At 42.6% G+C, this 16,660-nt stretch overlaps 1 protein-coding gene across 1 annotated transcript in view; it reads left to right on the forward strand.

Moving 5' to 3' along the window:
- Positions 1 to 261: 261 nt before the first annotated feature.
- The window catches only part of MGARP (mitochondria localized glutamic acid rich protein), a 45,096-nt gene continuing 28,697 nt past the window's right edge, over positions 262 to 16,660 (forward strand). Inside the window, exons 1-3 of the mRNA XM_075848300.1 lie at positions 262 to 457; positions 4,022 to 4,122; positions 5,600 to 5,784. Coding sequence (XP_075704415.1) covers positions 382 to 457; positions 4,022 to 4,122; positions 5,600 to 5,784 — 362 coding nt within the window. The 5' untranslated portion in view covers positions 262 to 381. The remainder of the gene's footprint in view (positions 458 to 4,021; positions 4,123 to 5,599; positions 5,785 to 16,660) is intronic.

Below are 16,660 nucleotides of genomic sequence, written 5' to 3' on the forward strand. Positions count from 1 at the left end.
CAATTTAGAAAAAAAGTTTTCATCAAGCAAATGTAGCAAAATATGAATTAAAAATATATGTTTGGTATCAACATAGTCATAGCGACCTAGAGAATAATTCCCGCTCCTTGCTGGTCACACGTGACATTGTCGCTGCATCTGTTGAACAGACATTTGCGTATTTTGCCTAATAAGGTATGTAAGGAAGGCGCGTGCGCAGAGCCAATATCCCGCTCTGGCACGTAGCTAATAGAATCTCGCAGATAGTGCACCTGAGGAGGGGCGTGAAAACCACGCCCCGTGACGTCACATGCCCTTGCTTGTGCTGCGGCTACGCCTCTTCTGTCAGTGTCGCTTCACTCAGTCGTCCTCTCCGGGCAGCGATCTACGGCAGTGGAGACTATGCATCTGTGCCGAAACGCCTGGCAGAAGCTGGCTCCCCTAACATACCGGGGGGCAGGCGCCCTTCTTCGCAATGGTGAGCGCCTACTAGATGCCCTTCTTCTTCTTTTCAGTCCTGCTCCTTTCATGTTCTGGGTTTCTAGTAGTCGTCATTGGGTCTAGTAAGGACATGAGTGTAATTGAATGCGTGTCCTGCGGAGAAACCACCTTCATCAATGTGCGCTATAAAGGGGCATTGACCTCTACATTGAACTTGCAGTCCTGGGTGGTGGTCTTACTCACTTGGTCATGGGAACTTTATAACTGACGTGTGTCCTCTTGTAGCAGCAGACGTGCCTGTCCTGGCGAGCAGTGAGAACTGATAAGTCGTCCTGACCTCTGGGCCTATGGTCTGTCTGGTCATTTAGAGGTCATTCAATGGATGGTGCGGAGGAATCGGCTATACAAATGGGGCACAACTAGCCAGGACGCAATGGTCTAACAGAAGGATGTGAACGCATTCGTATTATAATTTGTGATTGATGTAGGTGGATGGGATTAATATAATTTACTACTAGTCCATTGTATACGTGATGTCACATTCAGCTTGTAGACCGCAGTCCTTGACCTAAAAGTGGAGAATTGAAGGTCACGTGGTAAAAATGGCTTCCTGCAGTAAAGCTAATGTTCTTCCTCGCTGTGTTTGCAGGGACCTTTCTTCCTGTGGAGGAAGTGGCCTATGATGTATTATATGTTTGTTTTGTAGCTTCAGTAGCCCAGGGTGTCGGTGAGGCCTGTATACTGTATACTGCGTCTGGATTATGTCTCCAGTTTGTTGACTAGTGAAGTGTATTCTGGTGTATTTACTCCTCAGCGCCCTCTTCTGGGTGGATGGTATAACTAGATTGTGGTGCGTTGTTGCCTTCTTCATTCATGCCTGTGTTGTGTTTGCCATTCCTGCTGGGATATGAGCTATTCTCATTGTGTTCACGGTGGATGGAATATTACAATAGGTTGTTTTTACAGGATGTGCTTGCCAATGGGCTTTAGAAAGAAGCAAAGCGAAACCGCAGGAAAAAAATAATCGTAGTGTATGGCATAAAATGGCCATGAACTCATTCCATCAGGAAAATCTGCCGTATCCTTGGTCTTCTGTTTTATTCAGCTTTTGAATGATTAACATGTCTGTCTGTGCAGAGATATGGGCGCAGAGTTGCCATTTAAAGGCTATGGACACCTTTGACATGGAAAAAGTGATTGTTCTATATGTGAGTGGTTATATGGAGTTAAAAAAAAGTCTTTCCATTTTCTGATGAGGCACGAGGTGTGATGACTTTTGAATCCCCGTGTGCCTCACATTAATAGTAATTAACACCATCTCGTTTCTCAGTGTCATAATGAACAACATTGGGTTAATGTGCGGTACACGATGGGGTTGATGACTATTAATCTGAGGCATAGGGAGGTACTAAATTCATAATGCCTCACATTAATAAGTGGAAGAGCAGATTTTTTTTTATTTTTTTTTTATAGCCTACACATCATAAATTACACTTAGGGTATGTTCACACGGCCTATTTACGGACGTAATTCGGGCGTTTTTGCCCCGAATTACGTCTGAAAATAGCGCCTCAATAGCGCTGACAAACATCTGCCCATTGAAAGCAATGGGCAGACGTTTGTCTGTTCACACGAGGCGTATATTTACGCGCCGCTGTCAAATGACGGCGCGTAAATAGACGCCCGCGTAGAAGAAGTGACCTGTCACTTCTTTGGCCGTAATTGGAGCCGTTATTCATTGACTCCAATGAATAGCAGCGCTAATTACGTCCGTAATTGACGCGGCGTTCAAGCGCCTGCACATGCCGGTACGGCTGAAATTACGGGGATGTTTTCAGGCTGAAACATCCCCGTAATTTCAGCCGTTACGGACCCCCGCCGTGTGAACATACCCTTTCATTTATTGTGCAGGTTATTACGGCCGCGACGATACCAAATGTGTATATTTTATATAAAAAAGACATTATTTGCAATAAACATTAAAATACTCACATATATCTATCCTAATGATGAATTCATGCGAGAGGGCAAGGCTATGGATTTTCAGTCGAGTTACTGCAGCAAGAATGCGCATGCTGCGTATTTGAAAATCTGCAGCACGTTCTCAATTTCTAACACACACACACACACACACACACACACACACACACACACACACACACACACACACACACACACCTCTTGCTTGAGCTTTAAAAGGCAAACACAAATGAGACGGAAAAAATGTCTCCATGCAGACCATATAGTCCAAAAATGTGAACTGGTTTTTTGGCCTTATATATATTTCTGATTTCCGTCTGGAAATATTTAGCAGCATGTGGATAAGATTTGATTGTAATCCCAAAGCCTATCATAAAGGGCTCACTTTTATAAGCCCCTCTTTTGATGTGCAATTCGTGAGTGTTTTTATAAAGATTGGGACTTCTATCTGTTGTGGATTTTGTGCATGGAAAGTCTGCAGCATTTCCGGGAATCCAGACTAAGGCCGGGTTCCCACGTAGCGTAAATTCTGCGGCATTTCCGCAACGGAATTGCGTGCGTAAATTTTGCTGCATTTATAGTAGCAGCAAAGTGGATGAGATGTAGTAACTCTCTCATGCCCACGCTGCGAGAAAAAAACCCGCAGTGGCAAAAGTTAATAAATTGACCTGCGGTGCGGAATTTAATTCCGCAGCCTTTAAATTCATGCTGCGTTTCTGTTGTGGGTTTTCCCCATTTGAATTCAATGTCGATGCAAAACCTGCAACAGAAAGCCAAGTGTTGTGACTTTTGTGGCATAATCAAAGAGATTATGCTACGGTGACGTTTCATCCCATGTGACTGCTGCAGCCAATCACAGGCTGCAGGGTCCCATGGCCTGTAACGTCATCGTAGGATGCCGGAGTGGGTAAGTATGAGCGCTTTGTTACGAAGCGGAAATTCAGTCCGAAAAACCGCACCACAGTGGTTGCCTTTTTTTCGTATGGAAGGTGCTCTGGGTTCCAGGTTGGATACGCTGTGATTTTTTTTTTTTTTTTTTTTTTTTTTTTTTTTTTTACGCAGCGTATCCGACTTGTGGGAACTTAGGCTTCATGCACACAGCAACGCAATGTTCACGGGACCGGTCTGTGTCTGAATGTTTCACCTATAATTTGTTTTCCTAATCACACCTGTGCCCTCCATGAGGCCGGGTTTTCAGGGGAGAATTCATGTATAAGAGCATGTCCCTTATATTATTTATTCTCATCCTGGATTCTATATACTTCCATGACTAAAGAAACCACAACCTGTCACTATGCAGAAGTGGCCCCTTTTGCATCTCCAATACCAGTCTAAAGGTGCTGAATGACAGATCTGTACAGCCCAGATCCACAATACAGGAGTCTGCATGAGGCGTAGCAACTGGTTGGGTTTATCTGTTGCCAAACGACACATACGCAGCATTGTTAGATTAGGTTTGTGCAAAGCGACAAGTGTTTGATTACAGGCGCCAACCTGACATGAGGGGTCATCTTCTACTTCCAGTATGGAGATTAATGTGAAGATCAGGATGGTTGCTGTTTTCAATGCCTACTGTTAGCATTAAAAAAAAAAAAATGTGTTTTTTTTTTTTTTTCTATAGCTTCTGTTCGTCAGATGTCATCCAGTGTGCCCGGCTCTTCTGGGGAAGCTCTTCCTTATTACCTGTTAGTTGGTGTTGCTTTTGCGGGTGGTGGATTTTATGTAAGTATATATTCTCCATACTGTATATGCCATATGTGTTTTATCTTTTGTCCCGTAATTAATTCTCTGTGCAATACATTGTACTTTTAAAAGGGTTGTCTGATTGTGGCAGGGAGGCACGTATGGAAAGGTGTCCATACACATTAGATGAACGTTGGGTGAACCTTCTGATTTCGGAAAGACTGCTCGTGTAGCAGAATGGGAGCCGCTCTGACTCCGAGGGGGCCTGGGCACATGGACAGGTGTTTGTATTCAGAACACAACACCTTTACGCCTAATCGTATACTGATACGAACGCTGCAAAGCAAACGTATCATAATAGGTGGCTCAAACTAAAAGCAGAATGATCGCTTAGGTTGCTAGATTCACATGAGTGTTTCCGTTTTTGTGTCCAGCGTTTTTGCGGCGTTGCAGTTCAGTGTGGCATCCGCATCTTCTACGTGCGTATGTCCTCCATATCTCATGCGTTTTTTACGGCTGCAAAAAAACCTGGAAGTGTTTTTTTTTTTTTTTTTTTTTTACCAACTAGTGCGTGAATCACGGACAGCACACGGATGACATCCGTGTGCGGTTTGTTATTTTCACACCCATTGACTTCAATGGGCTGCGTGGTGTGCAAAAACTCACAAAAATAGGACCTGTCCAGGAAAAATGTCAGGTTAGATAACCAGTTCAATTTATGACCTAGTGACAGGTCCTCTTTAATAGTTAAAAGCGATCAGTAGCACTACAAAGAGTTATCCCTGGACGAGCCTTCTGTTTGTTGTGGACATGGAGCGGCTGTCTGTGGTTGGCATTGTGCGGAGATAAATATCCTGCAGTCACAAGTATTCATTTCCTGAGAAAGCAAGGTCAAAAGATTGTAGTCCTTGGTCTGCAGTATCTGGTCTCTCATGTGGATTTAACAGGGAGATAATGTAACTTACATCAGTTCTTGTTTCAGATACGTGAGTGAATTTTGGATTAATTAGCAATTTCTTTGTAATCATTGTTGGGCTCTATTCACACACTTTATTTTATTTTTTATTTTTTTCCAGGCAGAAGAAAAACTGCCCCAGAATTCCTTCAGGGATGTGAAGGCAGATTTTGAACTGCCTGCGCTTCTTTCCCTGTGATTTTTCTCTATTTTTCGTCCGTGACCTTTGAACCTAATGCAAAGACCACGGGCAAAAAAACACTGTGGAAAACGCTCAAAAGAGCTGCAGGTTTTCACTGCCTCCCATTTATTTGTCGGAGGCGGAAACAGTGTCTAGAAATGGACGTGCCGCCCAGGGGGGAAAAAAAAAACCTTCTGTCTCCCATTGAAATGAATGGGAGGGGGGGGGGGCGGGTTTGGATGTTTTTGGCTTTTTTTTTTTCTTTTTTCTTCCAGCGTCCGTGACAAAAGTTCTGTGTGAACTGACCATTGCTGCTATATCCTGTATTTACTTTGCAATTCCATAGCTAGACTCTTCCTAATCTTCTTGTGTCCTTGCAGGCTTACCGAACCGTGAGCCGAGACAAAGAACGTTTCCATGAACGCCATGAGTACATCAATACACAACTGAAACCTGCACTGGCAGATTACGGTAGGATCTTTCCCTCTCCTCCCCCCCCTCCAAATATGCACAATATAGATTGTGAAAAACATAAGTGTTACCTGAATAGTCATTCTTATGAACAGTGAAATTTGCAGAAATGTAATCATCTCTCTATTCTACTTTAATAAAATGTTTGGGTGAATCAAACTGTGGACAATTCCCAAAACCTATTGTCCACTGGCAGACCTCCTAAGGCCTCATTCACATATTGCAGATTTAATCAGTATTTATCAGAAGTGTATACAAAGAAGTATACATTTTCCATTACATTTCCCTGTTTAGGATCCACTCCTGGTCGGTATTGGTTCAGAGTGCACTAGACTTATAGGAGGTGCACGAATAGAGCGCCAAAAACGAGCGGTAAGCCGCGATATGAACTACAGCGCTCATCAGAAGGACACATACACGCCAACAGGGTTCTAGTGCCTGACGAAGGTCTTCTTGGACCGAAACGTTGCACGCACTCCGCCCATGGCATTTGAATACAATACAAATAAAACGAAAGAATTTTTTGAATCATATTTGTCTGTGTGCCGAATACTTCTCTACATAGGATCCACTCCTGGTTTTGACTTACAAATACTGACCATAATCTGCAATAAGTGAATAAGGCTTAGAGGCTCTGTCACCACATTATAAGTGCTCTGTCTCCTACATAATCTGATCGGCGCTGTAATGTAGGTAACAGCAGTGCTTTTTATTTTGAAAAACGATAATTTTTGAGCAATTTTAGATTGATGCTAATTATTTATTAATGGACAACTGGTAATGTTTTAACTCTTTACCAAGTGGGCGTTGTACAGTATAGTGTATGACGCTGACCAATCCGTGTCATACACATCTCTCCATTCTTGTTTCACTGCACAGCGTGATCTCGTGAGATCACGCTCCGACGGAACGTCTTCCCACAGATCGATGGAAGAGTCAACAGACCGCCTCCAGCAGTGCTAGGACCTTTATCCAAATCTGCAGTGGCTGGAGGCGATGTCTGTTGACTCTTCCATCTTTCTGGTGAAGGACTTGTGGGAGGAAGTCCAATCACAGCGTGATCTCACGAAATCACGCTGTGCAGTGAAATAAGCTGAATATGAATGAAGTAAGCTGAATATGAATGAAGTGTATGACACTGATTGGTCAGCGTCATACACTACTTCAAAACGCCCAGTTGGTCATTAAGAACGAATTGGCATAAAGCTAAAATTGTTCGTAACTTGCCCAAAAATGATCGTTTTTCAAAATAAAAACCACTTCTCTACATTACAGCGCCGATCCGTTTAGTTAGGAGACAGGGCACTTATAATCTGGGGACAGAGCCCCTTTAAAGCCTGCTCGGAGTTCTTTAATTCTCACAATATAAGGGCGGATTCACACGAACGTGAATTGCGTCCGCGCAGGCCACGTGGTTTCACGCGCCACGCACAGACAAATAGAAGTCTATGGGGCAGTGCAGACAGTCCGTGCTGTTTGCGCAGTGTTTGTCCGCTGCGTAAAAAGCGCGACATGTTCAATATCTCGTCGTATTTCGTGCATCACGCACCCATTAAAGTCAATGGGTGCGTGAAACCCACGCATGCCGCACGGAAGCACTTCGTGCGAACTGTGTGTTTGCGCAACAGCTGTCAAAAGGATGAATGTAAACAGAAAAGCGTGTCATAATGATGGCGGCTGCGCAAAAAGCACGCAGCCGCGCATCATATCCTGCTGCCACACGGAGCTGGTAAGTGGCTTTTGCGCAAGCAAAACGCTGCGTGTTTTGCGTGTGCAAAAACGCCACACATCAGAATCAGCCCTCAAGGCTAGATACTTCGTGTATATTCAGACAGTGTGGTCAAATAGCTGTTTATTATTTCCAAAATGCTGCAGTTGTACAAATAACACAGCTTTTTTCCGCTAATAAACCGCAATTTTTACCACACCATCTTAATATACCCTTAGGGTATGTCCACACGGCTTGTTTTTTGGGCCGGAAAATTGGAAGCAGAACGCCTCCAAACATCTGGCCGTTGATTTCAATGGGATAGACAGCGTTCTGTTTTGACGGGGTGTTTTTTTACGCGGCCGTATTTAAAGGCCGCGAAAAAGAAGTGCATGTCCCTTCTTGAGCCGTTTTTGGAGCCTTATTTTCTTTGACTATAGAAAAACAGCTCCAAAAACGGCCGTAAAAAACCGCAAGTTGATTAAAAAAAAAGTCTGAAAATCAGGAGCTGTTTTCCCTTAAACAGCTCGTATTTTCAGACGTTTTTTGTTTAGGGTATGTGCACACACACTAATTACGTCCATAATTGACGGACGTATTTTGGCTGCAAGTCCCGGACCGAACACAGTGCAGGGAGCCGGGCTCCTAGCATCATAGTTATGTACGACACTAGGAGTCCCTGCCTGGCTGCAGGACAACTGTCCCGTACTGTAATCATGTTTTCAGTACGGGACAGTAGTTCCACGGAGAGGCAGGGACTCCTAGCGTCGTACATAAGTATGATGCTAGGAGCCCGGCTCCCTGCACTGTGTTCGGTCCGGGACTTGCGGCCAAAATACGTCCGTCAATTATGGACGTAATTAGTGTGTGTGCACATACCCTAAGCGTGTGCACATAGTCTTAGGCTGGGTTCATGCAGGACGGGAATGCTGCAGGTTTTCCGCAACTTTTCTTCAACGTAAAACTTTAGTATTGTGCTGTGGATTTAACCCTTCATTGAAAAGGCTGAAATCTGCAGTGAACATCCTGAAAAGAATGAGCATGCTGGGGTTTTGGTCTGCAGCGTTCTCTTATTTCCATCCAGAAAATGTTCAGCAGCATGTGGATGAGATGTGAACATGGCTATGGCTGTAATCTGCTGCAGATTTTCTGCCCCTGTGTAAATTCAGCTTGGTGTGAACTGATCCTAAATCATACCTACTTCCAGAGTTTTTGGGTTTTTTTTTTTACGCCAAAAAAAAGTCCAAAAAATGCCTCCCATTGATTTCAATGATGGGAGGCGGAGGCGCTTTTTTTTGTCTTCCCGCGAGCAGAAAAATCTGCTGGCTGGAGAAAGCGACATGCCCTATCTTCGGCAGTTTACGTCTCTGACCTCCCATTGACAAATGTATTTTGTGGCGTTTTTGCCCGTGGCGCTCAATGGGTGGGAGCAAAAAACGCCTCAACGCGGCAAACAGCGTGCAGGCAGATTTTGAAACGGAATTTTGAGGCAGAATTTTCTGCCTGCAAAAAAAACTCTGTGTGAACATACCCTAAAAGTGAATTTGTTAACTACATCATGCTGCCCGGCACACTGATTTTTATTTATTTTTTTAAATGTAAATCTGGTTTAGTTTGGCTGAACATAGTTTATTGGTCCAGCGTATTCATGAGCTGTCCCTGCCCACCTGCTGCTGATTGACCACTTTCTCTCAATTACTGGACATGGGGAGAGAGCGGTCAATCTACTCCTATTAAGAAGGGAAATCCGCAGTAAAATCCGCATGTTGCTGTAAGGGTATGTGCACACACACTAATTACGTCCGTAATTGACGGACGTATTTCGGCCGCAAGTACCGGACCGAACACACTGCAGGGAGCCGGGCTCCTAGCATCATAGTTATGTACGATGCTAGGAGTCCCTGCCTCGCTGCAGGACAACTGTCCCGTACTGTAATCATGTTTTCAGTTCGGGACAGTAGTTCCACGGAGAGGCAGGGACTCCTAGCATCGTACATAAGTATGATGCTAGGATCCCGGCTCCCTGCAGTGTGTTCGGTCCGGTACTTGCGGCCGAAATACGTCCGTCAATTACGGACGTAATTAGTGTGTGTGCACATACCCTAATAAGGATTCTCTGTGACCCTAGCTGAAGGTATTTGGTTACTTTGAGTTGGTAAGCCAAAAACAAGCTGTTTAGCGATCTATTGTGAGGATTTTGTCTGATTACATGATAAAGACATATGTTAGGTTTTTAATGGGAATTCTTGACTTGGAGCACGTGTAATATGCATCCCAAAAACTCCCATTTGCGGCACTTCTATACCTCCTATATAGTGCTGATTGGATGTAAGCCTTGGCCTTCATTGTAAGGCCCCATGCACACGACGGTATTTTCATCTATCCCGAATTACTGTCTGTAAATACGGTCCGTATTTGCTCCGTACAAAGAGGGAGGTTGCAAATGATGTAGTTAACATGTTGCCTAGCAAAGCTTCCGTAAATATGGACAGTTTATGGCTGCACATCCGTAGCGGTCCGTATTTACGGAAGCGCCCATAGACTTCTATGGGAGAGTCCTTGCCATAATTACGGACAAGAATTGCACCGGTTCTATAACTTATTTCTTTTTCAGCACGGACACCCATCAGTAAAAATACTGAAAGGTGTCCGTGGCCAATAGAAATGAATGGGTCCGTAATTACTGATGAAAAATACTGTTGTGTGCATGCGGCCTCAAGGTGCTGCGGATGTAGTCACGTGGTAGCTCTCAGCCAGTCAGATCAAGAAGAGGCGTTGAGATACTTTCAGAGCATGCTATGTATATGAGCCCAAAATGATGCACTAAGTAAAGGGCTCTGTTATTGGTGGCACTGTTACCCATTCTTGATTTTGCTTGAGAGACACCCGGGTGATGCATTAGTCATTGGACTAATCTGGTGTTCCCTGATTGAAGCCAAGTTTGTCATAGCCTGTCAATATGCCGAAAATGCATATGGAGCAAAACGCCATTTTATAGAGGTATCGTCGACGCTGACCCTGATCACGAGCACAGAATTTCATTTATATGTTATTTAAACCTACATTTTTCTCACTATAGCAGAGCTGTTAATGATATTATTCCTTTTTTTTTCTCTCTCTCTATTCCTCCAGAGAGTAAAAGTAAGTGGATTTTATTTCAAATACTGCCTTCCCTATGTTTGTGCTTTTCCTATTTTTGCTTCCTAATGTATTGCTCGGCTGTAGTTCCCCCTGATGCGCCAGTAAAGCTTCTTACAAATTTGGTGTAAGGCTCTGGAGTGGTGACTTCTCATATCCAGTCATTTGTATTTGGGCATAACGCACAGTGGGAACCTATAGGCCACGCAGTATATATGGCAAGGAAACGTCTCTCTTCTGAACAAGGATTTGTTTGTAGATGTTATTCCACTTTGCGCTCTTATTTGTGTTGTGTATCATTTCTAATTTTTTTAGTTCATATACGCACGTATTCAGTGTTTTTATAAAAAAGTAAGTAAACCTATGCAAATTTTCCAGAAATTGGTCCATTAATCCTTGTTCAGAACAGAGGACGTGTCGTGCGTTCTTGTCTTTCTGTGACCGTGTATGAAAGTTTTTGTGGCGTCTGCTAATTCTGGTTAGTTTGTGAACATAAAGTTTCACTGTATTTTGAGGAAAAAAAAGCATGAGCTTAATATTTTTTTTTGGCTCATGTGAATTTATTTTTCTCTAATTGTCACTTTTGCTTCTTACAATTTCCAGAATAAAGTCCATGGGGATATCTACCCAAACTTGAAGCTATAGGAGCAAAAAAAAGGGACAGTCCATCTTGCCGTGCAGCTTAACTAGTGATGATTATAGTGTCGCGCCAACCCTTTATAACACCAACACTTTTCAGTTGAACGATTCATTTTTAACAAATCTCCTGTTTTAATACTGTATGTGCAGATCTTTGACTAAGGGGGCGGATTCGGTTATGATTCAGTTTAAAAAAAACAAACCACAAAAAAAAACCCGTTTGTAAAAATCTGTTAAGTCCATTGAATTGGTTATGGCTGATCGCTCTGATTATCTGTGTAAATGACTGTCCAATAAAAAGACCACACTGAATGTTGCGTCTGACTGATTGTCCTTATTTATGATATATTCCGGGTAGTACGCTTCTTTGGGGCGACTTAACCTTTTCTAAAATGAAACTAACTTGGAAAGCGTGGGGCTGGTGTGCTTTTATGTAACAATGTGTTTGCTTTGCTTGCCTACTTTAATGCACAAGGCTTGATCTTTTGTAGATTTAGTTTAGTTTGCAGCAAAATCATAAAGTGATGCATTTCTTATGAGTGTTTTGTAGCACGGCCATTTCTAGATCTTTGATTTACTCGTATAATGAAATTGTGATTCTTCTATTCTGGAATATATATATTCACTTCATGGCTAAAAGTATGGTGGACATCCTTCTAACCAGCAAGACGTGGCCGTTTTCAGCCATATCGAACGCTAAGGGTATGTTCACACGCACTGTTTTCAGATATAATTCGGGTGTTTTACGCCTGAAAAAGTCTCCATTATGCCTGCGAACATCTGCCCATTGCTTTCAATGGGTTTTACGATGTCCTGTTCCCACCGGGTGTAATTTTACGCGTCGCTGTCAAAAGACGGCGCATAAAATCACGCCCGCGTCGAAGTGCATTTCACTTCTTGGGACGTTTTTGGAGCAGTTTTTTCATTGACTCCATTGAAAAACCACTCCAATAACGGCTGTAAAATATGCAGCGAAAAACGTGAGTTAACATCTGAAAATCAGGAGCGGTTTTCAGGCGAAAACTGCTCTGTAATTTCAGACTTATTTTGCTACTGCGTGTGAACATACCCTTACAAGTACATATGTCAAATGTTTAAGTATAGGTACACTTTAAACCTGTAATAGTGACATGTCAGAAGTTTTTTTTTTTTTTGTTTAAGTATAGGTACACTTCAAGTTTGCAGGCTATTGAAGGATCTGTGAAAACAGGCAAAAATAGATGTCCTACTTTTTCACAGGCCGTTCAAACAGCTGTGTGAATAGCCCCTTAGAAGTGCATTGACTTTAAAGGGGCTCTGTCACCACATTATAAGTGCCTTATATTGTACATGATGTGATCGGCGCTGTAATGTAGATTACAGCAGTGTTTTTTTATTTAGAAAAACTATCATTTTTGACGGAGTTATGACCTAGATTAGATTTATGCTAATGAGTTTCTTAATGGACAACTGGGCGTGCTTTACTTTTTGACCAAGTCGCATAAAAAAGTAAAAAAAGAAAAAAAGTTAAATGAAACCCATTTTTCCCCTTACAAACTGCTTTACTATTAAAAAAACAAAAAGTTAAGCATACTTGGTATCGCCACGTCCGTAACGACCCCGACTATAAAGCTATTACATTATTTAACATGCACGGTGAACGTCGTAAAAAATTAAATAAACTATGGAAAAATTGCTGTTTTCTTTGACTCCTGACGTGATTAAAAAGTGATCAAAAAGTCGCATCTACGCCAAAATGGTACCAATAAAAGTTACAAGTCTTCCCGCCAAAAAAAAGCCCTCATATGGAGACACAAAACAAATAATTTTGAGAAAAAATCTATACAAGTTTGGTATTGTTGCAATCGTAACAACCCGCTGAATAAAGTTATTGTGGTGTTTATACCATACGGTAAACGGCGTAGATTTAGGACGTGAAAAAGTGGCGAAATTTCAGGGTTTTTTTTTCTATTCACCCCCCCCCCCCCCAAAAGTTAATAGAAAGTTAATCAATAAATATGTGCCCCAAAATGGTGCTATTAAAATACAACTTGTCCCGCAAAAAACAAGACCTTATAGAGCTATGTTGACGCAAAAAAAGTTATAGCTCTTGGAATGCGACGATGGAAAAACTTAAAAAATAGCTTGGTCATTAAGGTTTAAAATAGGCTGGTCATTAACCAGTTCATGACCGGGCTATTTTGAGCCTTCAGAACCAGACACCTTTTAGCACGTGTTAGTTTAAATGTCTATAACTTTTTTTTAATTTGGTTAACGACGTGATTTTTTCGACCTAGTTTTACCCTAAAATAGTCCCTTTGGGGGACTTTATATATTTGTTTCCTTTTTCTTTTACACCATCTTTTCCACTAACTGGAGCTGCACAGCCGCCCCAGTTACAGGGGAAATCGGCCCTCTCATAGTGACAATTGTCACTAATAGGGCTGTGCTGGGTCTAGTTAGACCCAGCAGCAGTCTGTCACTAACGGCACCCGGCGATCATGTGACCAGTCACATGAACATCGGGAGCAATAGAGGCAGCATTCATTGAGCGCTGTGTACAAGTGATCAGAGAAGGCAGAAGCAGCGAAAGCTCTCTGGGTCCACGGCAGTGACTGACAGCCGGAGACCCGACATTCAGCTGCCCGAGCGCTCGGGCAGCAAGTTAAAACCCGAGCCGTAAAAAGTCTATGGCTCGGGTTTTAAGGACCCTGACCGCTCGCCGTAAAAACACAGCCAGCGGTCGGGAGCCAGTTAAGGGGTTATGAATCTAATTCGCACAACTAAAATTGTTCATAACTTGATCAAAAATTATCATTTTTCAAAATAAAAAGCACTTATCTACATTACAGCGCCGATCGCGTTATGTAGGAGATAAGGCACTTATAATGTGGTGACAGAGCCTCTTTAAGCACCACCACAATTCTTATATGTAGTGGTGCTCTTCTCAGTGGGTACCAGAGCGAAGACTTAGTTATAAGGAAAAAACAAAAAAATGCTATTGAGCCTGCTTGATCAAGAGGGCTAAATGTGTTTGTTTAAAAAAAAAAAAAAAAAAAGCCGTATCCCGGACAACATATATATTATTTTTTTTAACTACAATTTTACTGACAGTCAGGTCAGTCCTGAAGCCTTTCAGCAAGGTCTAGCAGGCATGTGTGAGGTAATAACTAGCTTTTTTTAAATTGATAACATTTTTAGGCTGAAAAGGTCACTCCAGTCAAAAACTACAAATTCAGCTTTTGCTCATGGTGTCAAGTCCCCAAAGTTTCGTTTACCTGAATGGTGCTGTTACAGAGATCCCTTGGTGTTCCTTACTAGGCCGCAGCTGAAGCCTGAGCTGCCTTTACAAATGAGCAGTTCTGCCCTCGGCTGCTTGGCAGTCCGTATAGGAAATGATCTAATGTTACAATGACTACCCCCCCCCCCCCCCCTTTGCAGGATACGAATAGGACACCATTGATTATGTGGCTTGGCCAGGCTCCATGACGCATGGTTTCAGTTTCTCAGCCTGGGAGGGGCTCAGTTGTTTACAGCCGTCCACTGTTATCTATGGAAGGCCGGATTCACCGCTCCGTGTGTCAGTAGCATATGGTGGGTGGCTGCGTGATTTTTGCGCAGCCGCCATCATTATGACACTGCTTGTTAACAGAAAAGCACGTGGTGCTTTTTATAGTTTTCATTCATAGTTTTAACTAATGTAGCGCGCGGCACACGGAAGTGCGTCTGGAGGCCGTGCGCGGTTTTCACGCACCCATTGACTTCAATGGGTGCGTGATGCGTGCGTTTTACACAGCAGACATACGCTGCGTGAAAATCACTGACAGTCTGAACGGCTCCATTGGCTTACATAGGTCTGTGCGAGGCGTGTGAAAATCACGCGTGTTGCACGGACGTATTATACATTCGCCTGAATAAGCCCTAAGGAGAAGTAATTCACATACGGCTGACAACTGTCATGGAGATGGCGACCACTTGATGCTGCAATGTAGAAAATATGTAGTAACCGCAAGCATAAAGACTACAATGTAATAGTAAGTGATACATTTAACGCCATGTGCTGGCTGATTTGTCACTTTTGACCGGAGTGCTCCTTTAATGCCTTCCCTCCTGACAGAACCTTAGTGATATTACACAAATGGTTCCCAGTGTTCACCGTTCCACCTTGCTGTCTAATACGGTTATGTTCTAAGCACTTCTGCATGCCTAATACTGATCACTACTGACTGCGTGATCTAGATTTTCATGCCGCTAATCATCCCTGTTGGCTGCCCAAGTTTGCCCACATATATAGTTCGGAAGAGCTAAACTATTTTACACCATGCACTAAACCTATCAATGGTTACAACCAGAATGCTGTCTTATTACCTGCTGTCTTCACCCCCTTTCTCACCTGTCAACTGTTCACCCTTTGCCGTTTGTTGCAAGCATATGAATGCACTTATGCAAAACTAAGTATGTACATTATATTGGAGCTGTTTGTTATTATGCAACTAATGCTTGTTTATGCTCAGTCACATTACTTCATAGACCACGGGCCCTTATAGATCAATAAAGATTTACCTCCAGCAAAGTTTCTGTTGAGCCATCTCTTGCCTGGTCCAAGTCCAGGTTGTTAAAGTAATGTGCATATAGAGTCCCATTATGACCGTACAGCTGCGTAATTGCGTAAGGCTAGAATCACACCTACATTTTTTTATTTTTTTTTTTTTAATTTATTTTTTTCCTTAACCAATCGCAGGAATCGATAGAGGAGTGACAGTCTTTCCGTCATACTTTTTTACTGGCTCCGGCACAAAAAACTGCCACAAAAACTGCATGTGTGATTCCAACCTTATAAACATGTTTTCTAAAGAGAAGTAAATAATTCTGCCTTATTTGCCAGCCCAAAGGATAACACGGCTGAATTAATTCCCTATTCGGATTAATGTGCCACATTTGTGTCTTGATTTGACTGTGGGTATAGCGCTGAAAACAGACGGACCCCGTTAAGAGTCAATGGGAACTGTGGGGTGCCGTTGGTATTCGTCACACAATGTACCTGGCATTGTCATGGCTTCTGTTATGAAGGAAAGCCCTGACGTATATGTGAACGAATTTCATATATTGAATGTATTTTCCTTCAAACTTTATTATTGTATCTCAAGTTATAGAAAATGCCATTACGACTTGTCAGGAGTTTACAATGATATCTAGAAAGAGGTTGCACTTTCTAACTGCTGTATTAGAAGCTCTCCTAGATGTTGGTGCGAATGGTATGAATCTCCCATATCTATGGTTTATCAGAAGTTTTCTATAACTGGAGCTACCTAATTTTTTGTGTAGGCGCACCATTCATCCATAGGTACTTTGCATACATCAGTAATAAGTAGCTGCTTAAAGGTGCAGTTCAACCAAGAGCCTACAAGAGTTTCTCAACCAACATTGGTTTAGCATTAGTTTGCCTGCACCCGATGTCCATTCCACGCTGACCTGTGCTAAAAAAAAAAAAAAAAAAAGTTGCTTT

This window comes from Rhinoderma darwinii, chromosome 1, assembly GCF_050947455.1.
Source record: "Rhinoderma darwinii isolate aRhiDar2 chromosome 1, aRhiDar2.hap1, whole genome shotgun sequence".
Lineage (NCBI taxonomy): Eukaryota > Metazoa > Chordata > Amphibia > Anura > Rhinodermatidae > Rhinoderma > Rhinoderma darwinii.